The sequence below is a fragment of the Apaloderma vittatum genome, unplaced genomic scaffold (assembly GCF_000703405.1).
Source record: "Apaloderma vittatum isolate BGI_N311 unplaced genomic scaffold, ASM70340v1 scaffold9356, whole genome shotgun sequence".
Taxonomy (NCBI): Eukaryota; Metazoa; Chordata; class Aves; order Trogoniformes; family Trogonidae; genus Apaloderma; species Apaloderma vittatum.
The window spans coordinates 40621-65849 of NW_009721283.1; the positions used below are offsets into that span (position 1 = coordinate 40621).

At 37.8% G+C, this 25229-nt stretch overlaps 1 protein-coding gene across 1 annotated transcript in view; it reads right to left on the reverse strand.

Moving 5' to 3' along the window:
• Positions 1-5708: 5708 nt before the first annotated feature.
• Positions 5709-25229, reverse strand: part of AKAP6 (A kinase (PRKA) anchor protein 6) — a gene marked incomplete at its 5' end in the record, with an annotated part of 86366 nt that continues 66845 nt past the window's right edge. The window contains 3 exons of the mRNA XM_009871326.1: positions 5709-6232; positions 11332-11625; positions 11737-14791. Of these exons, the coding sequence (XP_009869628.1) occupies positions 11372-11625; positions 11737-14791 (3309 nt within the window). The remainder of the gene's footprint in view (positions 6233-11331; positions 11626-11736; positions 14792-25229) is intronic.

The window sequence follows — 25229 nt, forward strand, 5'->3', positions numbered from 1 at the left end:
CCCCCCCTCCCCTCTCCCCTCCTCTCTCCTCTCCCCTCCCCTCCCCGTTTCTTTTTGTTTCTCACATATCTTCTACACCTCTTTAATATGGTGACCTTTAAACTTCTGGATGCTGTCCTACGTATGAAAATCCACTGTGCAGGATATAGCACTAAGGACTAAGTCGCTGATACACTTACTGCCTTTGTATTCCCCTCTCACTGTGGCCATGAGTGGCGAGTGGCACTGAAATATGTACACACAGATTACAGTTTGACTTTACTCCCAATTGATGATAATTATTGACAGCACATTCCTCCCCTTCAAAGAACTCACACACAGATACCACTCCCCTTCCAAGAAGGAACTTCCTTTTCAACACCCTATGTTTAATGCAATCGCATGTTAATTTACTGACAATACTACATCTGATTGATATGCTTGGCGTGCTGAACAGCAGGTTCAGAAAAATGAGTATTCATGAATAGCATCACTTTACAGTTTTCAATAACAAGACTAGCAATAGAGATAAATCTCTTTCAATACAATGTATGCTTCTACCATTCCACAAAATATTTAACCAGAGCTAGTTCCCATCAACTGCCCTTGAAACTCCACCTCCTCCTCTTCTTCTTTTTTCAGTCATCAGCCAGCATAACACCTGCAGATCCGTAGCCTCCCTCTAGCCAGCATTACACATCTACCAGCCACCTTCTCGCTCCAAGCCCCTGTGGCTCGCCTGCTGCTTGTCCACCTTTCAAAATGTTACCTGGAAATTGCCTGTTACAAACATGAGTTGCAAACCCTTCCTTTAGTTGCTGAATTCTGTAAGAAAAGGTGTAACTGCTCAGCTCAGGAGACCAGAGGAGGAGGGATGCAAGAATATTAGAAATGAATAGCAACAGGTTTGAGATTTGTTTATATTCTCATTTAACTCTCCTTACAGAGGAAGCTTTCTTTAGTAGCCATATTAACAGTCAAAAATAGAGCTCTATGTGCATGAAAAGCTTTTTAAAGGGTTTGCCTCCACAAAATATGGCCAAAAGCATCACTGATCAGCTGGGCTGGCACAGATGCTCAGCAACCCAACAGAGATGTGGGATTGTTGTTTGTTTGTTTGTTTTTTAATTTGTGCCACAATTCTAACCATTGAAAAGACATTTCCATAATCTTTTCAGCACTTTGAAAAGCCGTACTTTGAGGTAAGTAAAGTGAAAACTATAGAGAGGCATAGATCTGTCTGGCATCAGTATGTCAAGATAAATAATGATCAGCTAATAGTCATAATCCCACACAGTTTAGAGTATTCTTGATTAAACTACTGGCAGAAGACCACTAGGATTTACAGAAAGATTGTTTTTTTGTTTTTCTTTCATGAGATTTTGTCTGCCTTTGTATCTTACTTAAAACCTGCTTGCTCTAACTTCATTTTCAAGCCTGGTAGAAGCAGATGTTTCTCAGCCCAAGTTTGGTCCCATTCCTTATGAAGAAAGAACAAACCCCATGGCTTCTAAAGGCAATTCTGGGATCAGGCTTTTGATTCAAAAGCTACAGAGCTGAAGTTCAGGTATATATGCACAGAAGCCTGTATGAGAAATTGCCATACCACCTTGCCTGAGGGCAGGTTATTTCCTATAGCATTTATCTCTCCCTGAAAAAAAGGGATAGATTTTGGGGAGATGGTTGATGTTCAGTATCAGTTATTCCAGATAATGATTTTTTTTTTCGTTCTGTAAATGAAGTGCATCAAGAACGGTTTGGGTTTTTCCATCATTGCTGGAAATCTTGTCAAATATGTTTCCCTTTCTCTGTCACTCTCATAACGTTTCTTTGGAAAATGCTACAACTGAATCCTTCCTGCATTCAATACATCCTCCCAGTAATTACAAGAAAGGGAAAAATCTTTTAAAAGCTGCCTGTTTTTTTTAAAAAAATTATTTTTACTTCCATTGAAAACCCAAAATGTCACAGAGAGGTGAGCTCAATATAAAGCAGAGGTAAAAACATTTACTTGTCTGACTTTTCATACTATATAATTTCATTTTAAGCATGATGTAATTCTATACTTCTGGTAATTTTTAAGAATTATTTTGACAATTACTAAAATATCCCAGTAATATTCATACATTAAAATTACTGACTTATATAATTCTAACTTCACTTATTTCCCCTCACCCCACAAATAAAGTTATACTACTTGCTGTTGCTGTTTTTAAAGCACTGAAGCACTTTAATTCATCCACTGCACAGACCTAAGTAATGCCAAGTTCATTTACTGTCTACTACTTAAAAATATTTCTAAAATCAGGGATGAGCATGTATTTACTGAGCAAACAGTAGTCAAACTAAAAATTTAAGTGATTCAGATTGGTGGAAAAGGTATAAAAGACAGGGTGAGGCTGAAAATTAGAAGCACAGCACTGAAGGCAATAGATCAGATGTCATTTGTTGGCTAAAATCCCTTTCAAAGTGATGCTATTATTAGGAATATGTTTGTAGAAACTTGTCAGTAAAGGAGATTGACTTGGCTAAGAACTTGACATCCCTGTTAATCCTCGTGAGCCAAGTATGAGTATGGTCTGGCCTAAACATTAATAAACCCTTTTCTGTGCACTGCAGTACAGGAAACTTCACACCATTGTTCCCGATGTCTTCAAATCACCCCATCCCCCCCCAAAAAAGGCAGCCCTTTTACCAGGCAGATTTTAGTCAAAATAAGTCATTTGCCTCAACACAGGGAAACTGGAATAAAATTCTAAAATATGTGATATGGAGACTATGTCATCTGTGGCTCCTGTCACCAGGAAGGAAGGTTGAGATGCCGTCTAACTGACAGCGACTCTTTATTTGGGCTTATTGTGAAACAAATAGGAACAATTTTAGCATCTTGACATGTGTTCGTATGCTTACGCGTACACGTTTATACAATGGACAGCACAACCAAGCATAAGAACACAAAGATGGCACCTAAATTCTTCTTACTATGACAATGGTGCAGAGGCACTGTTCCATAAAGACTCTTTGACTTACCTTGGGGAAGAGACGAACCATTGAGTGAGAAAGCCTGGGGATGTGTTTTACAAGGCCATCCATGTATAAAACTGCTGTGATTACAATCGTAGTTGTAGGCATGTGTTTTACCACCAGTGTCAGTGCACGCTCCCTTTGGTTAGAGCTGGAGAGCTCTGGCTCTCCGCGGGAGGAATGTGAAGCAGGCAGGAAAGGGAGATCCACGTGTCAGGGCCATCGCTGTCAAACAGCCTCCTCACACATTGCAGATGTTGTTCAAGCACAAGCCAGGGCGCGTGTGGAATAAAAAGCGGCCTGTGGAACTTCAGGTGGGGATACACGCTGCAGAAAGCTTGCAGCATGCTTCTACACCACAGGAAATTTCACCAGCAGGGAACAGGGTCTATACAGGAATGGGCTGATCTTAGAGGTAGTATTGGTGCATCAACATTAATTTTACACTATACCGATGTTTTTCTTTAGGGAGTTAACACTAGAACTTCTTTCAAGTTCTAAGCACAATTTGGCCCTAGGTATGACTTACAAAATGACACGAACAAATCCTATAGAGTATATGTCATGCATTTCCTTTAGAAATTAATTTTTATTGACAACAAAGTCCAGTATATTCTGAGAAGAAAAATAAAAACACGTAAAGCTGCTAACTGTGCCAAAAAAGGAACAGTTGTTAATGGTGGGTCTTGTGTCACAGTCATAAAAATGATGACTTTATCTCACGAGACCAAATAATACAGATCTAGGAATAGTAGTTAAATTAAAATGTTCAGCAGCTTTCAGAAAGGAACCACAGAAATTTGAGTTGTGACCATACAATATTACAGATATTGTATGATGAATATGTGGTTTATTGATTTGACAAGAACTATTTTCCCCCAGGAAGAAAAAGTGAATTTGTGGCAAATGGCCTAATAGAATGGCACAAGTAATTGATGGAATTCTGCACAGTCTGTTGGGTAAGGTGACAGATCTGAAAATCCTCTGACTTATTAGCTTTCCTGTCATCATACAGTAAAGTATGACTATAGTCAAAGTAAGTTTAAAAAAATACAACATAAGCCAGAAATGCTAGGGAGGGAACAAAAAAAAAGAGAATTGTTCCAAACTCATTTTCCATGTCAAGAACGTTTTAAGAATCATGTTTGAAATATCTCATAAATGAACATAATTGTCACTGTATTTTACTAAAATTAAGAGTTATATTCTGAATTACTTTATATATACTCAAAAAACATTTAAAATATATTGAAGTGTTCTTTAGCTATATAGTTCCACATTTTAGGCATTTATAGGTTAACCTATTAGATTTGTAAATGATAGAAGATATGCAAGATCAGAAATCTACAGATTCAAAAGGCTCTCTTAATAATCACTTCTTATTTACACTTTTCTTTAAAGCTAAGAGTTTTCTTCTGTTGTCCTAGCCACATCAAGGCCTACACAAAGCTACACAGTGGAAATTTAAATGGAGAGATAAATAATTAGCTTCTCATAGTAACAGGACATTGTTAATAATTTGGAAAAAAAGGGGGATTTTTTTAAATACCTGTTCCTTAAGTGTTCTATGAATAGACCAGCTGGTCACTATAGTTCCTCTCAGCTAGTAGCAAAGCTTGTCAAACTGATGCACATTTTTGAGAGGAAGAAGAATGTTTAAGCTTTTTGTAAAAACATTTATTTACTTGGAAAAATAATGATTAAAGGTGATATGGGAGAGCATTGCTTGCCTTTAAACTTTCCTGACATTCTTTCCCAATAATGTTTTTAGAAGAATGCCATGTTTGCAGATATAGGTTATAAAGCTGTCTGGCTTGTTTTCACCACCCAACAGAGTTTTAGCACAAGATAAAAACAATTAAAATGTACAGTATACAGCATTGAAACAGCCAACTGTAAAAGTGTCTACAGAAATATATATAAAGCTTATTCAACATAATTATGTAAATCAATGAAATTTAAAGAATCAGACAAAATGCTTATTGACAAACAAAGAAAAGATCTGCCATAAAACTGCATGATCATTGCCACCATTGCAGTTAGCTTAAACTACGAAATATTTATGTCTCCTGGTTTGGTCCAAAAGACCTGAGAATCTTTAATGAAAAATTTCCTTACCTCTGAGCCCGGTAATACAAATCTTCACCAGCTGGGGAACTGCGTATCTCTAGGGTATACTTGCAAACAAAACCATATCCTTCTGTACTTTGATAAATCATTCTGTTCTTGGCACGCAGGCAAAACAGATCACCAGTTCTTCTTTTTTTTTTTTTTTTCCTCAATAAACTATGTTTATTATGCCAATTCTAATTACCATGCAATGTAATGGTTTTAAGGCTTATATTTTCCACATCACTGGACATCACAAACATGAAAGCATTTTATACTGTCATTATACATCAATGTTTGCACTTGGTTATACATATATACAGAAATTATTCACACATCTTAACCTTGCTATTTCCTCCTTTCAAACCAACATAATTTTACTGTGAAAGCAGCTTTTTAATAAATGGTATAAGAAATACAGCAAGGCACACATTTTTTAAAAACTTTTTTTCTCATTACCACCTCAAGAAGCATAAAAACCCAAAATGTTGTACTTAATTCAGAAGAATGTCAACAGTTCCTAATATACAACACCATGTAGTTGTTTCTTGAAGTGTTGCATAGATTACATTTTAAAATTAAATAAATAAAATGCCATTTAGTTTAATTGCTCAATTTTTAGATGTATTGAATCAGGAGAGCTAATGACTTCTTTTTGCTGCAGTCCAACAAAATTGTCACTTTAAAAGTAAAATAGTTTCAATAAACTTATGCATTATACACATAAATATTAAATTTGATACATAAAATAGAAGAGTACTGACAGGTACAGTTCTGAAAAGACGAACCAAACCGATTGTGAATTCCGTGGAGCTTCAGTACTTTAAAGAACAGAACCAGTGATAAGTAGTACAGGAGCATCCAATTTAGGAAGGGGGGGTCATTAGAGGTAGCTTGGGAGAGGAATCCAGATGAAAGCAAATGGCCTTGCTGCAATACAAAATGATCACTGAAACAGGATGAGCATATGCAGCCTGATCACAAAGCCAACATGGACAAATCGCATTTGGAAAGAAAATTTATCTTGGGAGTCAATGTAATGAAAGGCAGTGATACAATGGAATTGGAGGTCATCCCAGGGTTTACAGGATGAACCTGCACCTGAATTGCAGCCAAGTTTCTAAAAGGAAACAAAAAAAGTAATAGCAGGTTACAGAAAATGAAGTTTTATTTGCAAAACATAGCTCTTCCAGAACAACTATAGACAGTCATTAAACGGTCACATGCTGGAGCTTTTAATGCAGAAGCATACAGTAGGCAAACAATGACTTTTAACAGCCTGAGGTACAAGTTAGTGTAAAAAATTGTATCGCTGTAGAAAACTCACTGATTTTTGTAAAGACTTGTTTCTAAAGAAACATGGGAAGTCATCCAATCTGACCTTTTCCCTGGATTGTGTCCTCGTCCTTACCTGCAAACTTACCTTCAGTACACGCAAAAGTGCACCGATGGAATTTTCAAAAGTCAAGCAACAAAAAGATCTACTCGTCACTTATTTTAATATTTATGTAAACATACAGAATCGGATTTCAATGGAGAGGAGGAAACGATTGTCACAGAATTGGTCCATGAATAGAATTGTCAGTGTCATCACCGTATTTTTAAATCGTAAATAGCTATTTAGACACTTCTAGTACCAGCAATGACTTAAATTTTCATACTATAGAATTAACCAGCTCAGAGTTGAGAGTTAAACTATTCATTAAGGAGTACAGGCTTATGATGAGGATTATGAAGAAATAACTGTCAGAATACAGCTAAAAGATTAGTGCAAAGTACATCTCATAGGCATTTCTGTGGAGGCTCTCCAGACGTGCATTATGTGCCTTCCAAATTAAGCAGGAATATCTAGATCTATCGAGTTGCCTTCTCCTTTGATCTTATTGGATGTAACTGATCCCCCTCCCCGCATTCCGCTCCTTAAAGAAGATACGTACTTACAAGAATGTAGCAAAAAGTTCAACAGTTTGTTTAGAAATTATTGGAGAACTGATCTGAATAAAGGGGAAGATTGTATCAAAAGGTTTCTACAACTCTGGCATGAGTTTCAAGTATCTATAGTAAGAAAAGTCTCACTGATGGATTACATCAAGTTTTTTAAAAATTATGTAATTCACAGACAATAGAAGATTATCCCTCTATTTATTTTTTCAGCTACTGTAAGGAGATAAAAAGTCAGACTGTTTCAAACTTTATAAAGAAACATTATAGTCTCTATGTCCCTATAAAACACTCTAGGAAAAAAAAAAGTAAGCAAAGATTTAGGTTATTCTTGTAGTTCCAGTCTTTAAAAGTAAATTATCACATATTAAAAATTGTGTAAAACTGCATATTATTTCTCTCCTTTTTTTTAGTTAATTATTAATGGATAATTAACTAATAGTCCTCTGCATTTACGTATCATCTTTTATCTGTGGATCTCAAAACACTTTTCAATGAATAAAGCACACTTCACAGGTCCCATGGATTATTAATCGCATTATTTTGTTGCTAAAGAAGCTGAGGCAAGGAAGGAGTAAGTCATACAAAAAAAATGTATTGCCGAGTATGAAATAACAGTCAGGCCTTCTGAGTACCAGCACTGGCTTTCTCCTGGCTATAGCACGTGGCAGGATATTCAGATATCTGCAGCACTGCCACATAAAACCAATTTAGTTTTCTTAAGCCCAGGTGAAATATTTTTCTCCTTAAATTAAAAGTTCAGTTTAAATTACAAATCCTGCACAAAACGAAAGATAGAGCTTTTGGACTTTCTTGTAAGAACTAACATATTACAAACAGAATTCTAATGCATCCTCTAGAAAAGACTTTGGACACATCACATAAACCTCCTTAATATATTGATGTCTATGTATATTGAATATGGATTAAAAATTCGTATCCCATTGGTGAGCCATGGGTCACAGTGACAGCAGGAGATCGCATGATCCCATATACAGAAAGATAGTTCTTTCAAACTGTCCCCTACTTGAGAAATAAAATCAGCCCACCTTTATGAACACCACTGTTGAAGAATTCCACGTTGGCTTGTACAAGAGACTAGTCACTGCTAACAGAGACATTTTTAAGCCTGCTTATAGAATTACTATTATCTTCCTGTAATGGTCTTTTTTTTTTTGTAGCATGCCGCTAAATAACAGTACTGAAACATCTGGCAGAAAGTATTTTCTTCACTGCTACTTTTATTCTTCTGTATAGCCAAAGCAAATAATAAAACAGTGTAAAATCAAGCTACATTTAAAATTATGCCCTTTTCAGCTTTGAATTCTCAGTATGCTCTTAAGGTACACATATACTACAGATTATTTTTCTCTAAGTATTGCAGCTACACATGGAATTAAACATTTAAATGAGCTTACAGCACAGGTGCTACAGGAAAAATAATGGTGTTTGCCATTTATCTTTCAAATTAAATAATGTGTTTTTAAATAGTAACTTTTTTCATAATACACTTATGGGAACAACATTTATCTGTCACATTTTAAAAGATGTATTAGTAATAAATGTAAATTACCTTTGGAAAATCAGTAATTAGCCTCATCAAAAAATAAACAATCTGCCACCAAAAAGATAATCTTTAGCATAGTTAAGTATAATAACTGTTATTTGAATAAGTTAACAAATTAGGATAGATTGCTTCTGTAATTCACTCCCCATAGCATGAGAGATGAAGTTAAAGTATCAGGCTTGTGAATGGGGGAAGGGAGCTCAGACTTTAGTGAAACCAAATCTAGCAGCTTGTATTTTCATTTTTTGATGTGCCAGAGACAAAAAAATATACGTCCTAGGGATTTACTACTGGGAATAACACAGTACACAATTTTCATGGAAGCAATGTTACGTGTATCAGTTAAGAACTAGGATATCTTCCTGAATGTAAAAAGTGGGATGTAGTGTGAAGGGCTCTGTTACCTTAAAAGTATTTGTCAACCCCCGGGCAAAAATTAATACTATAACATAACCCTATTACGTTGTTGCATACAGACTCTGCATTACATTTTATTGCATTGGAGGGCATTTATTAACTTCTCCATCCTCTATGTCCAATCTTACTACTTATACCAACTGTGTATTGTCATATCCTGGTTTTACATAAATCACAGCTGGCTACCATTGAAGTATCTACGAAGTTCTGAAGAATGAGAGGAAGTTTATACAGTATTTTGAGATCCTCAGAGAAAAAGTACTAATGAATTAAAAGACACATTATTATCTTCATCAGAAAAACAAAAGAGAACAAGAATAAAATAACACTCACTATAGTAAGTATTCTTTCTCAAATTAATATTAGGAAAAGGAGAAACAAAAATAAGAAAACCAATAAGACAGTAATTTAGGAAAAGCTTATGTTTACATAATTATCACTTATCAACCTCAGACTTTTGTCATCATCTCAATTTCCAAATAGTGTCTTCCATATACACACAATCCTTCTAATGTAATTCTAGAATATATAGTATAATATATAAGTTTTGCAATTCCTGGTTGATTTCCATTGTTTGGATGTGTCCAAGTATTAATCTAATTGGCAATCAACAAGTCATGATAGCCTATTTCAAAGCCATTCAAGAAATAATCCTCTTTGCTGTGATGGCTCCAAGATAATGCATTATTCAAATAGATACATGTCAAAAGAGATTGTGGCAAGCTGTAGACTATTGCTGTCATAACCTAAAGACTTTGCTAGACATATTTATACATATGTGAATGTGTGAATGCTGGGTAAACTGCCAATATGTGCAAAAGGAAAGCCTAAAGCATAGCAATATAACACAGCAAAATCAGGAGATGCAGAAGTTAGGTATCTAATAGAAGCAAAGCAATCTATCTCATATAAATAGGCCCAGATCCTCTGCTACAGCTCCATACTTCGCAGTAGGAGAGCACTCGTGGTTTCCATGGGCAGTGATGAATAATAGCCTTTTGTCTTAGCAACATCATGGAATAATAGCATAACTTCAGTTGGAAGGAAACTTGAACGTCATCTGGTCCAACCTCCTGCTCACAGGAAGGTTATTTTCAAAGGTAGATCAGATTATTCAGAGCCATGTCCTTGCATTTTGAAAATCTCCAAGGATGGAGATTCCAGAGCTTCTTGGAGAAACCTAGTTCTGTGCTTATCCTTGTGTTTTATTGGAAATTCCCTTGCTATAGCTTCTGGCAAGCAGAGGCATAAGGAATTAGAGTGGCATTTGGAGTTGCCATGCTGCCTCTGGACTACTGGAGAAGTGTTTCCAAAAATTAATGGCATTCTATACAGCTATGCTGGCTTTTCGGTCACCAAACAGCTAGTACGTCTCAAAGCAGCAGTGCTACACACTAGGATCTGATCCAGAAGTTGCTTTGTAGATCTTCCTTTGTTGTTAAATGTGCAGTTATTTTTAGACATTTATGGGACATCAGAAACTCCAGATCTGAACCACTTTCAAGCTTTGGAAAAGATCAGAGACACTTTTCCATCTTAGGTTCCACCATCGTACTTGTGTTTCAAAATGCTTACACCAAAATAGAACCAAAGCTTCCAGTATTGCTCTGTTGTTATCATTTTCCAGCTGCTTGGGTATTCAGGTCTTTACTCTGCATTACTTTCACATTATACTCTTTAAAAATATTGCAAAGATTTCTTGTTTTGGTAACCACAACTTTTGGTCTAACTGTATGTTGTAACAATTGTGTTCTTAATAATGGCTTATTGAACTTAAATCATGACAAGCTGACATCAGGAGATGACTTATTTTCTCTATATTTATTCTCCACTCTGCTTAGCCATTCTTCATGGTTTGTCACCCCAAATTCTTGCAAAACAAGAAGTTCAGCTTCATCAAGTTTGCTTGAATACCTCGTAAGGCCAGATGACTGTGGAGAAGGGGATCAATGAGCAGAGCTGGTTTCTGGTTCCACAGCTCAGGTGAGGAGGGAAGAGGAGGCTAAACAGAAATACTACTTTTGAAGAATTCCCAAGTTCTGCAAGACAGCAGATTTGTTCCAGAAGAGAGTAGCTCCAGTCAGTGCAAAGCCAAAGGGCAAGAAGCAGTTAGTATTCACTGCACTTGTTGACCAGTGGCACATAAGTTGGGATTATAGTGTAATCTAAACAAACGATATAGTGCTATCATATAACAGAAGCCCTGGATCCTGGTTCATCTCCTTTCATTGTACAAAAATGTAAAAAAGGAAAGAAAAGAAAAAAAGAGAACGTGCAACTTGTACAGTACATACCTGTTTTTGGGATAATGTACGTGCCTGGAGAGGTTACATTCTATCTGTGCATATTTATATGTCTTTCCTTATGAAGATTCAAGAGATTTTCTTCACAAGTAAGAGTTTTACTGTTCTGATGGAAAACATCCTTTTTCTGTGAATGACCAGGCTTTAACTGAAATTCTGTAGCTGAAGCCTTTTCAGAAGCAGCAGCACATCCTTTGGGCTCTTCAGTTCCAGATGATTTCCCTTTACTACTCTTTTTAGTGCTAAGATCTGGAGAATTCTTTTCCAAATCTTCAGTTTGCCCATCTGAAATCAGCAAATCATCATCAGCCTTTTTCAAATTCTTTGATGCACTTTGTTTGTTAGGATTGGGGATGTTTATATCATTATCGTCACGTAAGAAAGATGAATCCCTACCTTCTGAAGAAGTTTTAACTTCTTCTAATGACCCTAATAACTCATCTGGAGATGTTTCAGAAGCGGTGTTCGATATGGTCTGTTGCTGCTCAGTTAGTGCTTCAGGAGTACCATTAGGAATGGACTGCTGCTGCTCAACCCGTTCTTCCTCAGGACAGGCTTCAAAAAAGCATTCAATATTTTCTCTCTCATCTGTGAATTCCAGTGGCACAGGAGTGTTACTCTTCTCCTCTATGTATTTGATTACCTCTCCACAGTCACTGTCATGAGAAGAAAGTGAAAGATAAGAATAGAAGTCCCCTTTTCTTAGCTGAATGGGTCTGTGAGAGTGTTCTAACACTTTTTCCTTGATCTGTGCTAATGAAGCTGGAACAGACGACTCACATTCAGGTTGTGACTTACTTTTCAAAGCTGTTGATGCCATGTCTATTATCTCCCTCACAAAATTGTGTACTGAGCCATCTTCCATGTTTTTTTTATCAAAAGCATCCGATTCACAGTTACAGCATGAATCAAGACCTTTGGCTGAGGAGTCGCATTCAGCTTCGCTAGATTTTGAGGCTGTACAGCAATCAGTAGATTTTTCAGTAATGCTTACTCTATGCTGCCGACCATTAGGTAAGGATATTTGTAAAGCTGCATCTTGTATGTCTACAAAATTAACTTCTGAGGAAGATTCAAGACAAGGCTTTTTAGCAGGAGAGGAAGCAACAGAGTGATGATCAGGCTGAAGATTACTTTGACATTCTTTCATAGGCTTTCTGGATCCATCTGATGACAGAACAGTCTCCTTGCCATCCATACGTGAATCATCTGAACTGTCTGTAAATGCTTCACAAACACAACATTCATTTTCAGCTTCTCTGACATCAAGCGATGCAGGAGTTTGGGAAGCTGCTGACGTTCTAACAACACCTTCTTTTTGACTGCCAAGAGTATTTTCAACATTGCCGTTCTCCATATCATCCACAAGCTGATCCTTCACAACCTGAGAGATATCTTTCATCAGGTGACTCTTTGTCCCTTTTTCACGATCACGAGGTACATTCTTACTATTGCCATTATTCTCTGGCATTTTCTGTACTGAACCATTCAATAGTGTTTCAATGCTTAACGTATCTGTGGCTTTTGATGTCTCATTAGTAACTTCTCTACTGCGCTGAATTTCATCACAGAGGTTACTTTTTCTCTTCTCTCTTGTCAAAGAAAACTTTGGTCTAATCCAAGTTTGGAGTTCATTTTTTATATAATCAAGTCCTGAAATTAAATTGCATTCTTCATAAATATCCTCATCAGTTGCTATACTGGAGTCATCATCTTCATCTTTAATACCCAGCTCTTCCTCAGTTAAGGTAAGGGTGGAACTAGACAGCAAATCACTATCATCTTCATCATCAGTACAAGCCGAAGTGCAGGAGACATTAACAATCATGCTGACATTGACATCGCTCTCATCAGCTACAGATCTATTAAGATGTTTTCTAAATGATGCATTTGAATCTGGTATTTTATTTCTGTGCAGTACAATGTCTTCAGAGCAGAGAGAAAGATCCTCACTGCTGCTGAGTTCAGTGAGGGAAGCTGCTGAGTCTTCATTGATTGAGGATGCAATATCTAGAGACAGTTGTCCAGTAAAAGACATTTTCTGAGAGCTACTTTGGAGCGTTATATCAGAGATGCTACGTTTTATCTTTTGCTCTAAAGGACTTTGGATATTCTCTAAGCGATTCAGAAGATCTAATGTCCTCTTACTGAGCTCTCCAACAGAATCACTGCTTGCACTTATGTCTCCTGAGCCATGATGACTGAAAAGATCTTCGTTGCTTTTGTAGGAAGTCAGCCAGCTCTCCAAAGAGGTGCTTCGCTGAAGACCGTCTCCACTTTTAAAAATACCTGAGCTGAACAAATCACCTACTACAGACAGAGATTCTAATGAAGAACTATGAGATAAAGTTGCAACCTGTCCTGTATTCTCTGTAACAGTTAGTTTCCTTACAGTTTCTGCAGCTTTACAGGAATTGGGATCTGATTCTCCAGGGATACTTGCCAGAGTGTGGTCATGAATAAACCCATTTGGTTGTGACTCTCCAGGCTTATGTTCAGATTTACCAGATATTTTATCAAAACAAAAGCCGTGAAACAAACTGCTCTCTGTATGTGTTTTTTCAGTTTGGGATTGTTTCATTATCACTGGTAATTTGAATTTGGAGCCTTGAAGATAAGAGTAATCATAAAATGTAAACAAGTCATGTTTTCCTTGCAATTCTTCTAGACAAACAGGGTTAGACATGGTAATGCTGTCCAAATCCTCATCATTTTCACTTCCACAACATGCAGAAGGTGCCAACTGGAAATCATCTGAGAGACTAGTGTGGTCTTCTTCATCTTGCTTTATTTTTTGTTTTATTACATTGACTATATCATCTACGTGAGTTTCTGTATGCCCAATTTCAGGATTGCTCTGAGTGCTTTCAATATCATTTAGCAAAAAAATTTCTGAGTTATTTGTAGTTTCTGTATCACATTCACTCACTATTCCGCTCTCACTTTCAGAATGCCTGCTTCTGTTCCCACTCTGATACATATAGTTATATGGTTTTGACAGTGTGGTCCCCCCTATTAGATCTGGCAGGGATTTGGTAGATGAAAATGATGAATCCTTACTAAGACTTTTGTTCAAAATGTTAGACTGTGTTACATTGGAGAGTTTGGATGTTTTTTTCAAAAAAGGCATATCTTTTTTTTCTGACAGTTCAATATTATGAAGACTATAGACCTGATAGATGTGAGGATTTGGAGGTGAAGTAGTGCCGGGACAATAAAGAGGACTTCCACGATCACTGATACTTTCGCGTTCATTCACATCATTATCACCACATTCTCCCGAAGCAGATTTCTGGATTAGATCATCCTTCTTGAGTTCCTGATCAAGATCACCTAAGTCTTCATGAATACTGATCAGCTTGTTACTTATGTCCGTTTCATCCCACTCTAGTGCATCTTCACTTGGACCATTTAGATCCATTAAACTGGGATCAATAACATTCAGAGGCTCCTGTAAAAAAGAAAAGTAAAAGATTAAAAATATTTACAGCCGCATTTTAAATGTGCTTCCACTGAAATCATATAACTAAATTAACGTGAGTAAAGCAGTTTTGTGAACAATGATCACTAACAAGCTTCTACTTTTATTACGCCTTGCGTACCATTAAAATGGTCAATTAAAATGAAAACTATTAAATTTTGTACGATTTCTTAGTCTTATTTTTTCCTTATTTGGTGTCAAAATAAAACACAGAAATTTGTCTTTTTTAAATAGAAATTAATAGTGGTTAGTCATTTTATATGCAACAAGTTTTAACCATTCTGCAGAATCACATAGGAATATGTTGGCGTGTTAGTGAAAAACATGTGATTAGCACTTTATCATGTTGGATATATCAGAGTCTCTCTTAGCCTGCTTAAGTTTATGATATAAAGGATTTATTAAAAGATTTTGAAATGTTTGTAAGAAACTTTTGTGTTGTCAGCCTTAAAACAACAGATCTAATGCACTGGAAATCACAAGACTTGACGAATTTTCATTAGAATTTCTATTTATTCTTTACTTGATAATAAAGGCAGTACTGATGACCAGTAAGTGTGACTAATGAATGTTAATATCTTTAGCTCTAAGGACAATAAATCAGTCTAATCAAATACTACATGAATTTCAAATACTGTCTGTGCTGACACCTTTCTCTGGGAAAGGGCTGATAAATAATTGAACTAAACTTTGCCTACTTTTTAAAAGATTGTTGTAACATTCCAGTAATATTTTCTCTTATGACTCAGAACAGATAGCATCAAGAATTGCTCATTCTAGAAACATGTGTAGGAGAAGAAGAACATCTTGACAAATTTTCTCACTCAGATGTGATGCATCAAGTGTCCAACAGTATCGACTCGCCTTAAACCCCTCAAAATAAAACAGAAGTCTGGGGTGCTGGGGCTGATTTGAGGGCTGGTTCTTCTAGCACAAAATAATTTATTTTTCTATTTATTGAAAGGCCTCCGTTTTAGGGAAAACTTTGCTTATACAGTAAGTCTTGCGATAGAACTAACAAAGAATTGTTTAGTTTAAATCATCTTAACAGCTGAAAAATGATCACTGTATCTGGAAAAACAAGCACTTTCTCCAAAAAACCTTTCAACTATGATCTCTTGCTCTCTCAAGCTTTCTTGGAGCAAGTTTTGTTTTTCAAGGACAGCACTGATCACACGCCAAACAGCAATCTAAATCACAACAAACTTACAAAGTTACTGAAATACAAGCAGATAAAATGAGGCTGTAGTCCAATGAAGTGCAGTATGCAACTCAGTTACTGACTTAGATTCATCAAGATGCGGCCAAGGTTAATTGCGCAGGGGAAGGCACATATCTTTGGCTTCAGTTCTCAGCTGGGAGCTCTCTCTTTGAAGTAGAAACTAAAACTGCTCAGCCTTTTTGTGAGAAATCATGGCATGTTCTCCAACAGCGCAATAGCTAGGGCACTAATTTTGAGTGTGGAAGGTTTTGTCAGAATGGGCATAAGAGACATGAAGTAGGTTCTCATTCTCTCAGGAGAAGGCCAACCTCCATGCTGTTCTGAAAGGAAGCCTACTTCTCTCCTGTTTCATTTTGCATAAAAGAATTAAATATTAATTGGGTCACAGATCGATGAGGAGAATTCTATCCAGTAGTGCAGTGTTCGGCACAGCTGATTGGCAAGAGGGACAGATAGGTCCAAATCCCTGCTCCAGCATCTAGTTTAATTATGAACATAGGTGACACTGTTTCTATGCAAGAGAGAAGCCTATTCCATCCCAGAGTGTCCAGTAGAACAATGGCTAAAACACTCAACTGACACACGGGAGAATTATTTTCTCCAAGTTTAGGAGAGTGGCTATTCACCATTCAGCAGGGTGATATGACTGCTAATATATTTGATAAGCTGAGACATTCTCCATGTCCTAGCTAATGTGTGTTCTTATGCTTCATTTGGCTTAGTTTTAAGGTAGGTTCCCAAGTACTGCATCCATGCTAGGATATCATGGGCAGAAGTATGGATACCAAAATATTTATTTTCCCTTTGCAGGTCAGGAGGCTTTTGGGATTTTGCAAATCTGTTGTGTCTGATGTTGAAGGCTAGAGTCACTCTGTGGATCTACCTACTCCAAGGCTTTTATGGAGTAACTTTGTCAGAGTCCTTTATTTTTTCCCCTGTGAGATATTGGCTAGTGATAGCTTAAATTTTAAATTCCTGTGAAAATATCCATTTGCTCTGAAACTACGGCTATCAGAACAGTTCTGCACATTGTGAAGTTCAGAAACATGTATTTGGATTTGTCACTTTGCCATGTTTTCATAATGGCTCCTGGATGGTAGGTAGTTGGACCCAGTTTCCCACCTGGAGCACACCCTTAACCAACGTGCAAGAACTGGTGAAAGAGAATGACAATAATTAAATTAAGTTACTTTGAAAACCTGTTAGATTAAACAAGAAATCAGCTACAATTACTCATTTTCTCTGTGGCATGTTTTATGGCTCTGTCGTAGTTTGCATTAGGAAGACATTGCTGTGAAAATCTTCCTAAACTGTACAATTTTACTGTTTTAAGCTTCTGCCAGCTGCAAAAAGAAATTCCTGAAGGCAGGAAATCAGCAACAGGTTCCAAGGATTTTATGTTCCATAGAATCTGATTTTGTTTCTCAAAACCAAAACATTTGGTACTTATTGGTCAGGAAGATAACCTTCTCCCTGTAAATCAGCACTTGGCTGCCTTGTTTGTTCTGCAAGTCAGACGGACTAAAACAATAAAACATGTAGAGCTGTGACCTCAGACCATTCATCTTCACTGAGTGCTCCTCACTTCAAAGCCTATTTTTTATTCTTCAAACGCACATGCTTTTCTGAGGCCTGGTATACACTGCAGGCATAGCTATCAAGGTAAAGGACTTGATTTTTGATTTTTTTTGTTTCTTCTGAATGACACAGCTATGCTTCCAAAGGCTCTTATGTAGATGTGGTCATTTTACCAGCATAGTTTTTTCTGTCCAAGGAACTGACTGAATAGATATTACCGAAGTACTACTTTTCTTACAAGAATCATCTCCCCACTTCAGTGGTTATCAGCTACACTGGCAGCCTTTCCCAAGTACGGACCAAGTTTTAATTTTGAAACAATCCACTCAGTCCTGACCTTGCTGAAGTCTGTGACAAAACATGCTGCAAAGGTATTCCTTTGGCTGGCAACAATTTTTTGGAGACCAGCTGGTGTAAACTATTGCATTAAATTTCCTGAAATTTAGAAACTTGTTTTTTTGCATGTGTGTGTGTATAACTACACACATGCATAGATACATGTACGTATGTGTGTACTTCATCTTTCTAAGAATGGGTGTCTTTAAAGTAGATCACTGTGACCTTATTATTATAAGGTTACTACATACCCCTATGTCTAGCACAGATCTCAATAGTCACATGGTTCACAGTAAAAGAAGATAAATAGTTTTGACCAAGCAAGTAAAAAATAATAATAATGCAATATGCACAAAAAAGATGCACAATATTATGCATATTCCTGTTTTTGAAATATTACCTTAAATAAACAACACTTAAGAAGCATTTGCTGTTGCTTGAAAAGTTTCTAATAAAATTAAGGCAAGAAAACTAAATTACAAACTCAGAAGACTGAAAGTTTGAATTGATTCTAATATATTTGAAAGAGCTGCTTTAAGGAGTTTGGCTGTTTCTAATTTGAACCCTGAACTATTTTCCTCAGGACAGTATCCCCTTTCAGCAACTCATGTGAGCAAAGTTAGGTGTGCACTTAAGTGCTTGTAGGGTTGGTGTTTAACAGTTAAACAGTTATTAAGCCAAATAAAGACATTTCCTCAACCTCAGTGTTCTTTGAGAAAAAGTCTCAAAAATGCATTTTCCTCATTTGTCTCCATTACTAAAACATGGATAGTTTTGCTTTCTCTTCAGCAAATTTTATTAAACAATGATTCTCTGTTTCAACTTCATTTGCATGTGCTACTCCAGTACAGATACTTTGTGCTGTTGAAACAGGCCTGTAATGTAACCCCTACGTACCATTATATTTTTTTAAAGGAATTAACATGAAAAAAAGAGCTTTTACAATAATAAATACAAACTCTGTTCCTCCCTCCCCTGCAAGATATCTTTCTGTTTCTGTGGACAAATTATCCAAACTGAATTGCACTTAGGGGCCAGGGGAAAAAGAAAGAGAAAGAAAGAAAACCATCCCCCATCTCCAGGAATGTGTGCACATTCAAGGAAGACAAACATGATTTTGTCTTTTGAAAAATGCAAGCATGCCAAGTACTTCTGCTGAGGGAAGTAGCATGTGTACAGTACCCACTTCACCTCTGCTTCACTTAAGTTCATTTCCTAAATGGGGTTCCCTATACCATAGCCAACAAGTAAACTGTCCCCATTTCCCAACATCAACATTTTAATACACATAAGGATATTAATGCATAATATTCCATGTGCATATTCCATGCATAATGGTCCATGTGCATAATACTGAAATGATCTTCACATTACAATACGGTCTCAAAATACATGGAAACAGTATGCTTTATCACAGATCACTAGACAAAGTGATCATGAGCACACATATTTGTTATAATTGCAGTTAAAAGAAGGTACATGTTTATTTCCTGAGGAAAAAAAGATCAAAAATCGTAGTTCATATCTTCTCTTGCTTCATTTTACTATTATTATTTCCTCCCCCAGCGAAATAATATGCTCAATCCTGCACATGCAGAACCTGTGCTTTTCTGCTAGGCATTATGGATGCTTACAGATATTGCCAGGATCCTACACGGGTGGATATAAGTACGGATTCCTGCACCATAGCAGTGAGACTGACTTCACCTCTGTTCTCTGCAGTCACAGATGTCACCTGCAAGGGTCTCAGTGCAGGCTGGGTCTTATGGGAACAACTGAGGTTTCACCATTGCTCGGGCACTTGTCTTTATGATGATTTTTCAAGTTCTATGATAATATTCAGAAATAAAATCTGGAGGCTAGGATTGTCATATCTAAGTTTTAAAACCAGTCATTTCCTTTTTCCTGATAGAAGTTTTGTGGGCACATCTTCTAAACAACAGATAAAATAACTGCACTGACATTTTAAGAGGATGCCCAGATGAAAACCGTTAGTCCCTAATAGTAGTAAAAGCATTTTAAAAAGTCAGAGAAATTGACTATCCTCTAACCATTCCTCTGCTATTTAAATGTCACTTGATGCCAGGTAACACTGTGGAGTCAGTTGTGCCTGCACCTGAGTCCTGCGAGGGTCTTCTAGCTTTCCTGATAAGCTGCCTGCAGTAGCAGGTGGCCAAAAGGAAAGACTGAAGGGCTCCAGCCCCTCCAGCCCACCTCCGTGGGTGCAGAGAAGCCAGGTTGCAGCAGGAAGTGAGCCCTGTGAGTGAGGGCCTGCAGGAACCAAGTTCCATCACAGATCAAGGCAAAAGCAGGGACTCAACGTGTTTAGCCTCTGTGCTGTGCCCATAGTGTCACTGCTATCACACTACCCTTTATCTGTTTTTCAGCCTCTATCAAAGCACTGGCCTCCCTTTTTGCCATCTTATCCTCATACGGCTTTCTAACATCTCTGGCTCTCATTTGCTGAAGAAGCCCTTTAAACATTACTAGAGAGCAGAAGAACATCTATAACATTTTTCTATCAAGTCATATTGTCATCCAAATAGGCTTACAATCTCAGACCTATATTCCAAGTTGTGTATTTGGGCTCTTTTTTTCTTTCTTTTGTGACGAGAAAACCTGGCTACATGGCATATTTTACTGACTGTTGTTTTTGCTTCTTTGTAGTTTTCTTTTCATCTGTCAAGAGGTTACATGACAGGATTTTTTTGCCCTTGAATGTCATTTTACTCTCACCTTTACTTCAGAAGAATATATGATTTTCTTTGTGCAAGAATCTAACATAAGCCCTTTAAAAACTTCTCAAAAAAACATTCCTAGCTTTACTCAAACCCAAAATGTTGCCATGCACACCTAGTTCAGCAAAGAGTAAATCCTGGCACTCTACCCCAGACACACACCTATGAAAACTGGTGAGAGTTCATCCATGCCAAGTCTCACAATTTGACCCAATCAGAGATTAGTCTTAACCATAAAGTCAAAAAAATCCACCAAAATCAGGAAATCCGTAAAAGTGACCATACTTAAACAGGTTTAATTATTGCTGGTCTACACTGCAGAATTTCAGCATAAATTTTCACTGGTACACCTGTATTGATGGTAAATAATAGAATCATAGAATGTTGGGGGTTGGAAGGGACCTCTAGAGATCTTCTAGTCCAACTCCCCTACCAGAGCAGGATCACCTAGAGTAGGTCACACAGGAGCGCATCTAGGAGGGTTTTGAAAGTCTCCAGAGAAGGAGGCCCCACAACCTCTCTGGGCAGCCCGTGCCAGGGCTCTGTCACTCTCATAGTAAAGAAGCTTCTGCTCATGTTGAGCTGGAACTTCCTATGTTCTAGCTTATATCCATTATTCTTTATCCTATTACTGGGCACCACTGAAAAGAGACTGTCCCCCTCCTCTTGACACTCACCTCTCAGATACTTAAAAACATTAATGAGATCCCCTCTCGGCCTTCTCTTCTCAGACTAAACAGCCCTAGTTCTCTCAGTCTATCTTCATAGGACAGATAATCAAGTCCTTTAATCATCCTCATAGCTCCCCATTGTACTTTCTCCAGTAGGTCCCTGTCTCCCTTGAATTGGGGAGCCCAAAACTGGACACAGTATTCCAGGTGTGGTCTCACCAGGGCGAAACAGAAGGGGAGCAGAAGCTCCCTAGACCTGCAGGACACACTTTTCTTAATGAACCTTAGGATCCCATTGGCCCTCTTGGACACAAAGGCACACTGGTGTCCCATGGACAACTTACTGTCCACTAGGACTCCAAGGTCTTTCTCCACAGGGCTGCTTTCCAACGGGGTGACCCCTAATCTGCACTGGTGCCTGGTGTTATTCCTCCCTAGATGCAGGACTCTACACTTGTTCTTATTGAACTTCATGAGGTTCACCCTCATCCAGCTGTCTAGACTGTCTAGATCTCGTCGGATAGCAGCACCGCCTTCCTGTGTGTCAGCCACTCTCCTCAGTTTTGTATCGTCAGCGAACTTGCTGAGGGTACACTCTATCCCCTCATCCAGGTCGTTGAAGAAGATATTGAACAAAATTGGAGCCAGTACGGATCCCTGGGGAACACCACTGGCCATAGGCCTCCAACTTGACTCTGTGCTGCTGATCACAACCCTCTGAGCTTTGTTGTTAAGCCAGCTAAAAATTCACCTCACAGTCCAATCATCTATCCCACATTTCTTGAGTTTTCCTATGAGGATGTTATGGGAGACAGTATCAAAATCCTTACTGAAGTCAAGATATATGACATCTACTGCTCTCCCTTCATCTACCCATTTGCTCACATAAGCATAGGAGGATATTAGTCAGGCAGGATTTCCCCTTAGTAAATCCATGTTGGCTACTCCTGATAACCCTCTTTTCTTCCATTTGTTTAGAGATGGCCTTCAGAATGAGCTGCTCCATCACCTTTCCGGGGATGGAGGTGAGGCTGGCTGGTCTGTTGTTGCCTGGGTACTCCTTCTTGTCTTTTTTTAAGACTGGAGTGACATTGGCTTCTTCCAGTCCTCAGGCACCTCTCCCGTTCTCCATGATTTTTCAAAAATGATGGAGAGGGGCTCAGCAACAATGCCAGTCAGCTCTCTCAGCATGTGTAGATGCACTCCATCGGGGCCCATCAATTTGTGCATTTTCAGTTGCTGCAACAGGTCTCTAACCCAATCCTCACTGACCAGTGGAGAGTCTCTCTTGCTCCAGTTTTGCTCTCTTGCTTCTAGTGACAGATTCCCAAGGGCTGGTCCTGAGGAGTAACGGCTGAGGCAAAGAGGATATTCAGCAATTCTGCCATGTCTGCATCCTCTGCCATGTCTCCTGCCTCATTTAGCAGTGGACCCACTCCTTCCCTACTCTTCCTTTTCTCATTTATGTATTTGAAAAAGTTCTTCTTGTTATCTTTCACCTCCTTAGCCAGACTAAGTTCAGTTGTGCTCTGCATTCAGATGCTCATGAACAAAGTTGTACTGTCAAAGCTACAGCAGCATAATATTGCCACTATTGTTTGGTCTTTGTACTAGTTGAGAAGTCTGCATACAAGTTAAGAATACTCTCAATTTAGTAGCATTTACATTAGAACTGGTAGTCTTTTAATCGTATACTCTCAGTTAAACCACAACAACTCAGTGGACACTAAGAATGGACTCAGTAGGCACAACAGCCATCTCCAACCTACAACAGGCACATCAGGACACCTGGAGTCACAGAGTTTTTAAGAGCTTTGTTTCAGCAGAAATGAGTGTTTGTGAGAAACACTAAAGAGTGAGAATCACCATAGAAACAGATAGATATAAGGTACAAAAGAATAGGACATAAGCCCTTGGGAGCTTGACCTCAGGAGAAACCTAGAAAGTTTTCTCACTGAGAGTTTCCTTACAGGGAGAGGAGAGAGGCTTGAATTTCTAAATAAAAATTCTTCCTGTATACTGGAAAGGGAGACGTTATCTATTATTTATGTATACCAGGACTGCATGAAAAATAACTGGCTCTATCATCAGTTTCTCCTCCTCATAAAGCAGTTGAAAGACTACCAGATTTAGACTAATTCACATTATGAAAGAAAACAAATTATTTTTCGCCCTATTTAAATTTCCAACACAATTTCTTTGCAATCGTAGTTCGAGCACTTCCTGAAGTCATTGATTTACCACCTGTAAATTTGGAATATTGAATAGAGGGGAATCAATAATCAAGTACAGTGAAGTCAAAGTGTAGAACAAAGCAGCATTTTACATGTACTTCCACAGTCTACCTACCTATGGATTTCCAAGTGTTAAGTTAAACAACACAGTTGTCAATAAGTGGCGGAGAGTTCTCTGGTGACAAATCAAAATTACAATGGTAAGCACCTTGAGGCTACAATAGAACTGATCCTTGCCATTATCCAGCCTATATCTAAGAAGAGCTGCATTTCAAATGTTGCAAAATAGAAACACTGTCCTCATCTCCAGGTATAAGAGATCCCGATCATTTCATTCTTGAACTGTGAGATTTTTTTTTCTTGTCTCCATCATGGGTAAGTGATGATGTTTATAGTTTTCTCTGTACATAATAGATGCCAACACAGCCCTGGAGCTGGCTTGGAAAAAAAGGATTGGAATTTTCAGTCTAATCTAGTATGTCAAACAGATCGCGTGCAATGTCTCTAGTACCCATGCTATATGCACATTTTGGCTTGGTCAGTTGAGAAATGATTTAATATAAGACTAATCTGTAGAAATTCACCTAAAAGAAGACAAAGTAATGGACAACTATATCTTGTTGTTGTGAAAGATTTATTACATTTGCCTGCCTTAAGTTTGGCTGTGTACAAAATTACAAAGGGTATCACATTGCAAAACCACTATTGCCATTGTTCAAACTTCTATTACAAGACGTTATTTTAAATGTTACACAGTTTAAACGTGGGCTCAAATTGGAACATAACCTGAAGATTTAGATCCACTCACAATGGCTATTTTCAGTGCTGGTAAGGCACAAAAAGTCCAATGAGTGCTACGAGTTCACCAAGTTGTGTAATAGCTGAGGGGCACAGGGCAATTAGTATTAACATTATTAGTATAAGCGTTGTTAATATACAACTTTAGAGTGTATAGCTCAAAGTCTTTTACGTAGCAGCTCAGGTTTGTACTGAAACTGAGTGTTTGACATGTACCACTTGTGTAATGCTTACAGATTTTGGAACAGTTTACAGATTTTGGAACAGTTTACGGTATTTGGTTTCACACTGAAGCCATATTCCTCCCCCCTTTTAAAAATAAAGCATCTTTCTGCATTGTTCAGTAAACCTCCTGGATGAGCTCTGACTCCATAAAGTTTAGGAACTCATTTATTATGTCGGTAGATCAGACACTGCATTTATTCACACAGTGCATCTCTAAAATCTAGCTTTCATTAGAGCTGTGGGGAGGCCCAGTCTTTCTCCCTTCACTCGAGAAGGTGAAGCTCAAGAAGATAATTAACCATGAAACAATAAGGAGGCTTGCTGGGTAAGCACTAGTGTGAAAACAGTTACTCCTCACAAAAGAGGGGAAATTAGCAGGCTGGATGAAAAAGGAAGTGTCAGACTGGAAGACTGAAAGAACTGCAAGCATAAGTAGATAGCTCTATGCATCATTAATACAATTTTTAACACTTAAACTTTGCTGCTTTCTAAATTTAAATGCATTTAAATGTTTAAATGCTATGTGTTAGGGGAGATTAATATGCCATTTTAAAATAATTTCTCTTAAACTTTCCATTTTCACGTTTCACCAGTTTTAGTCACTCT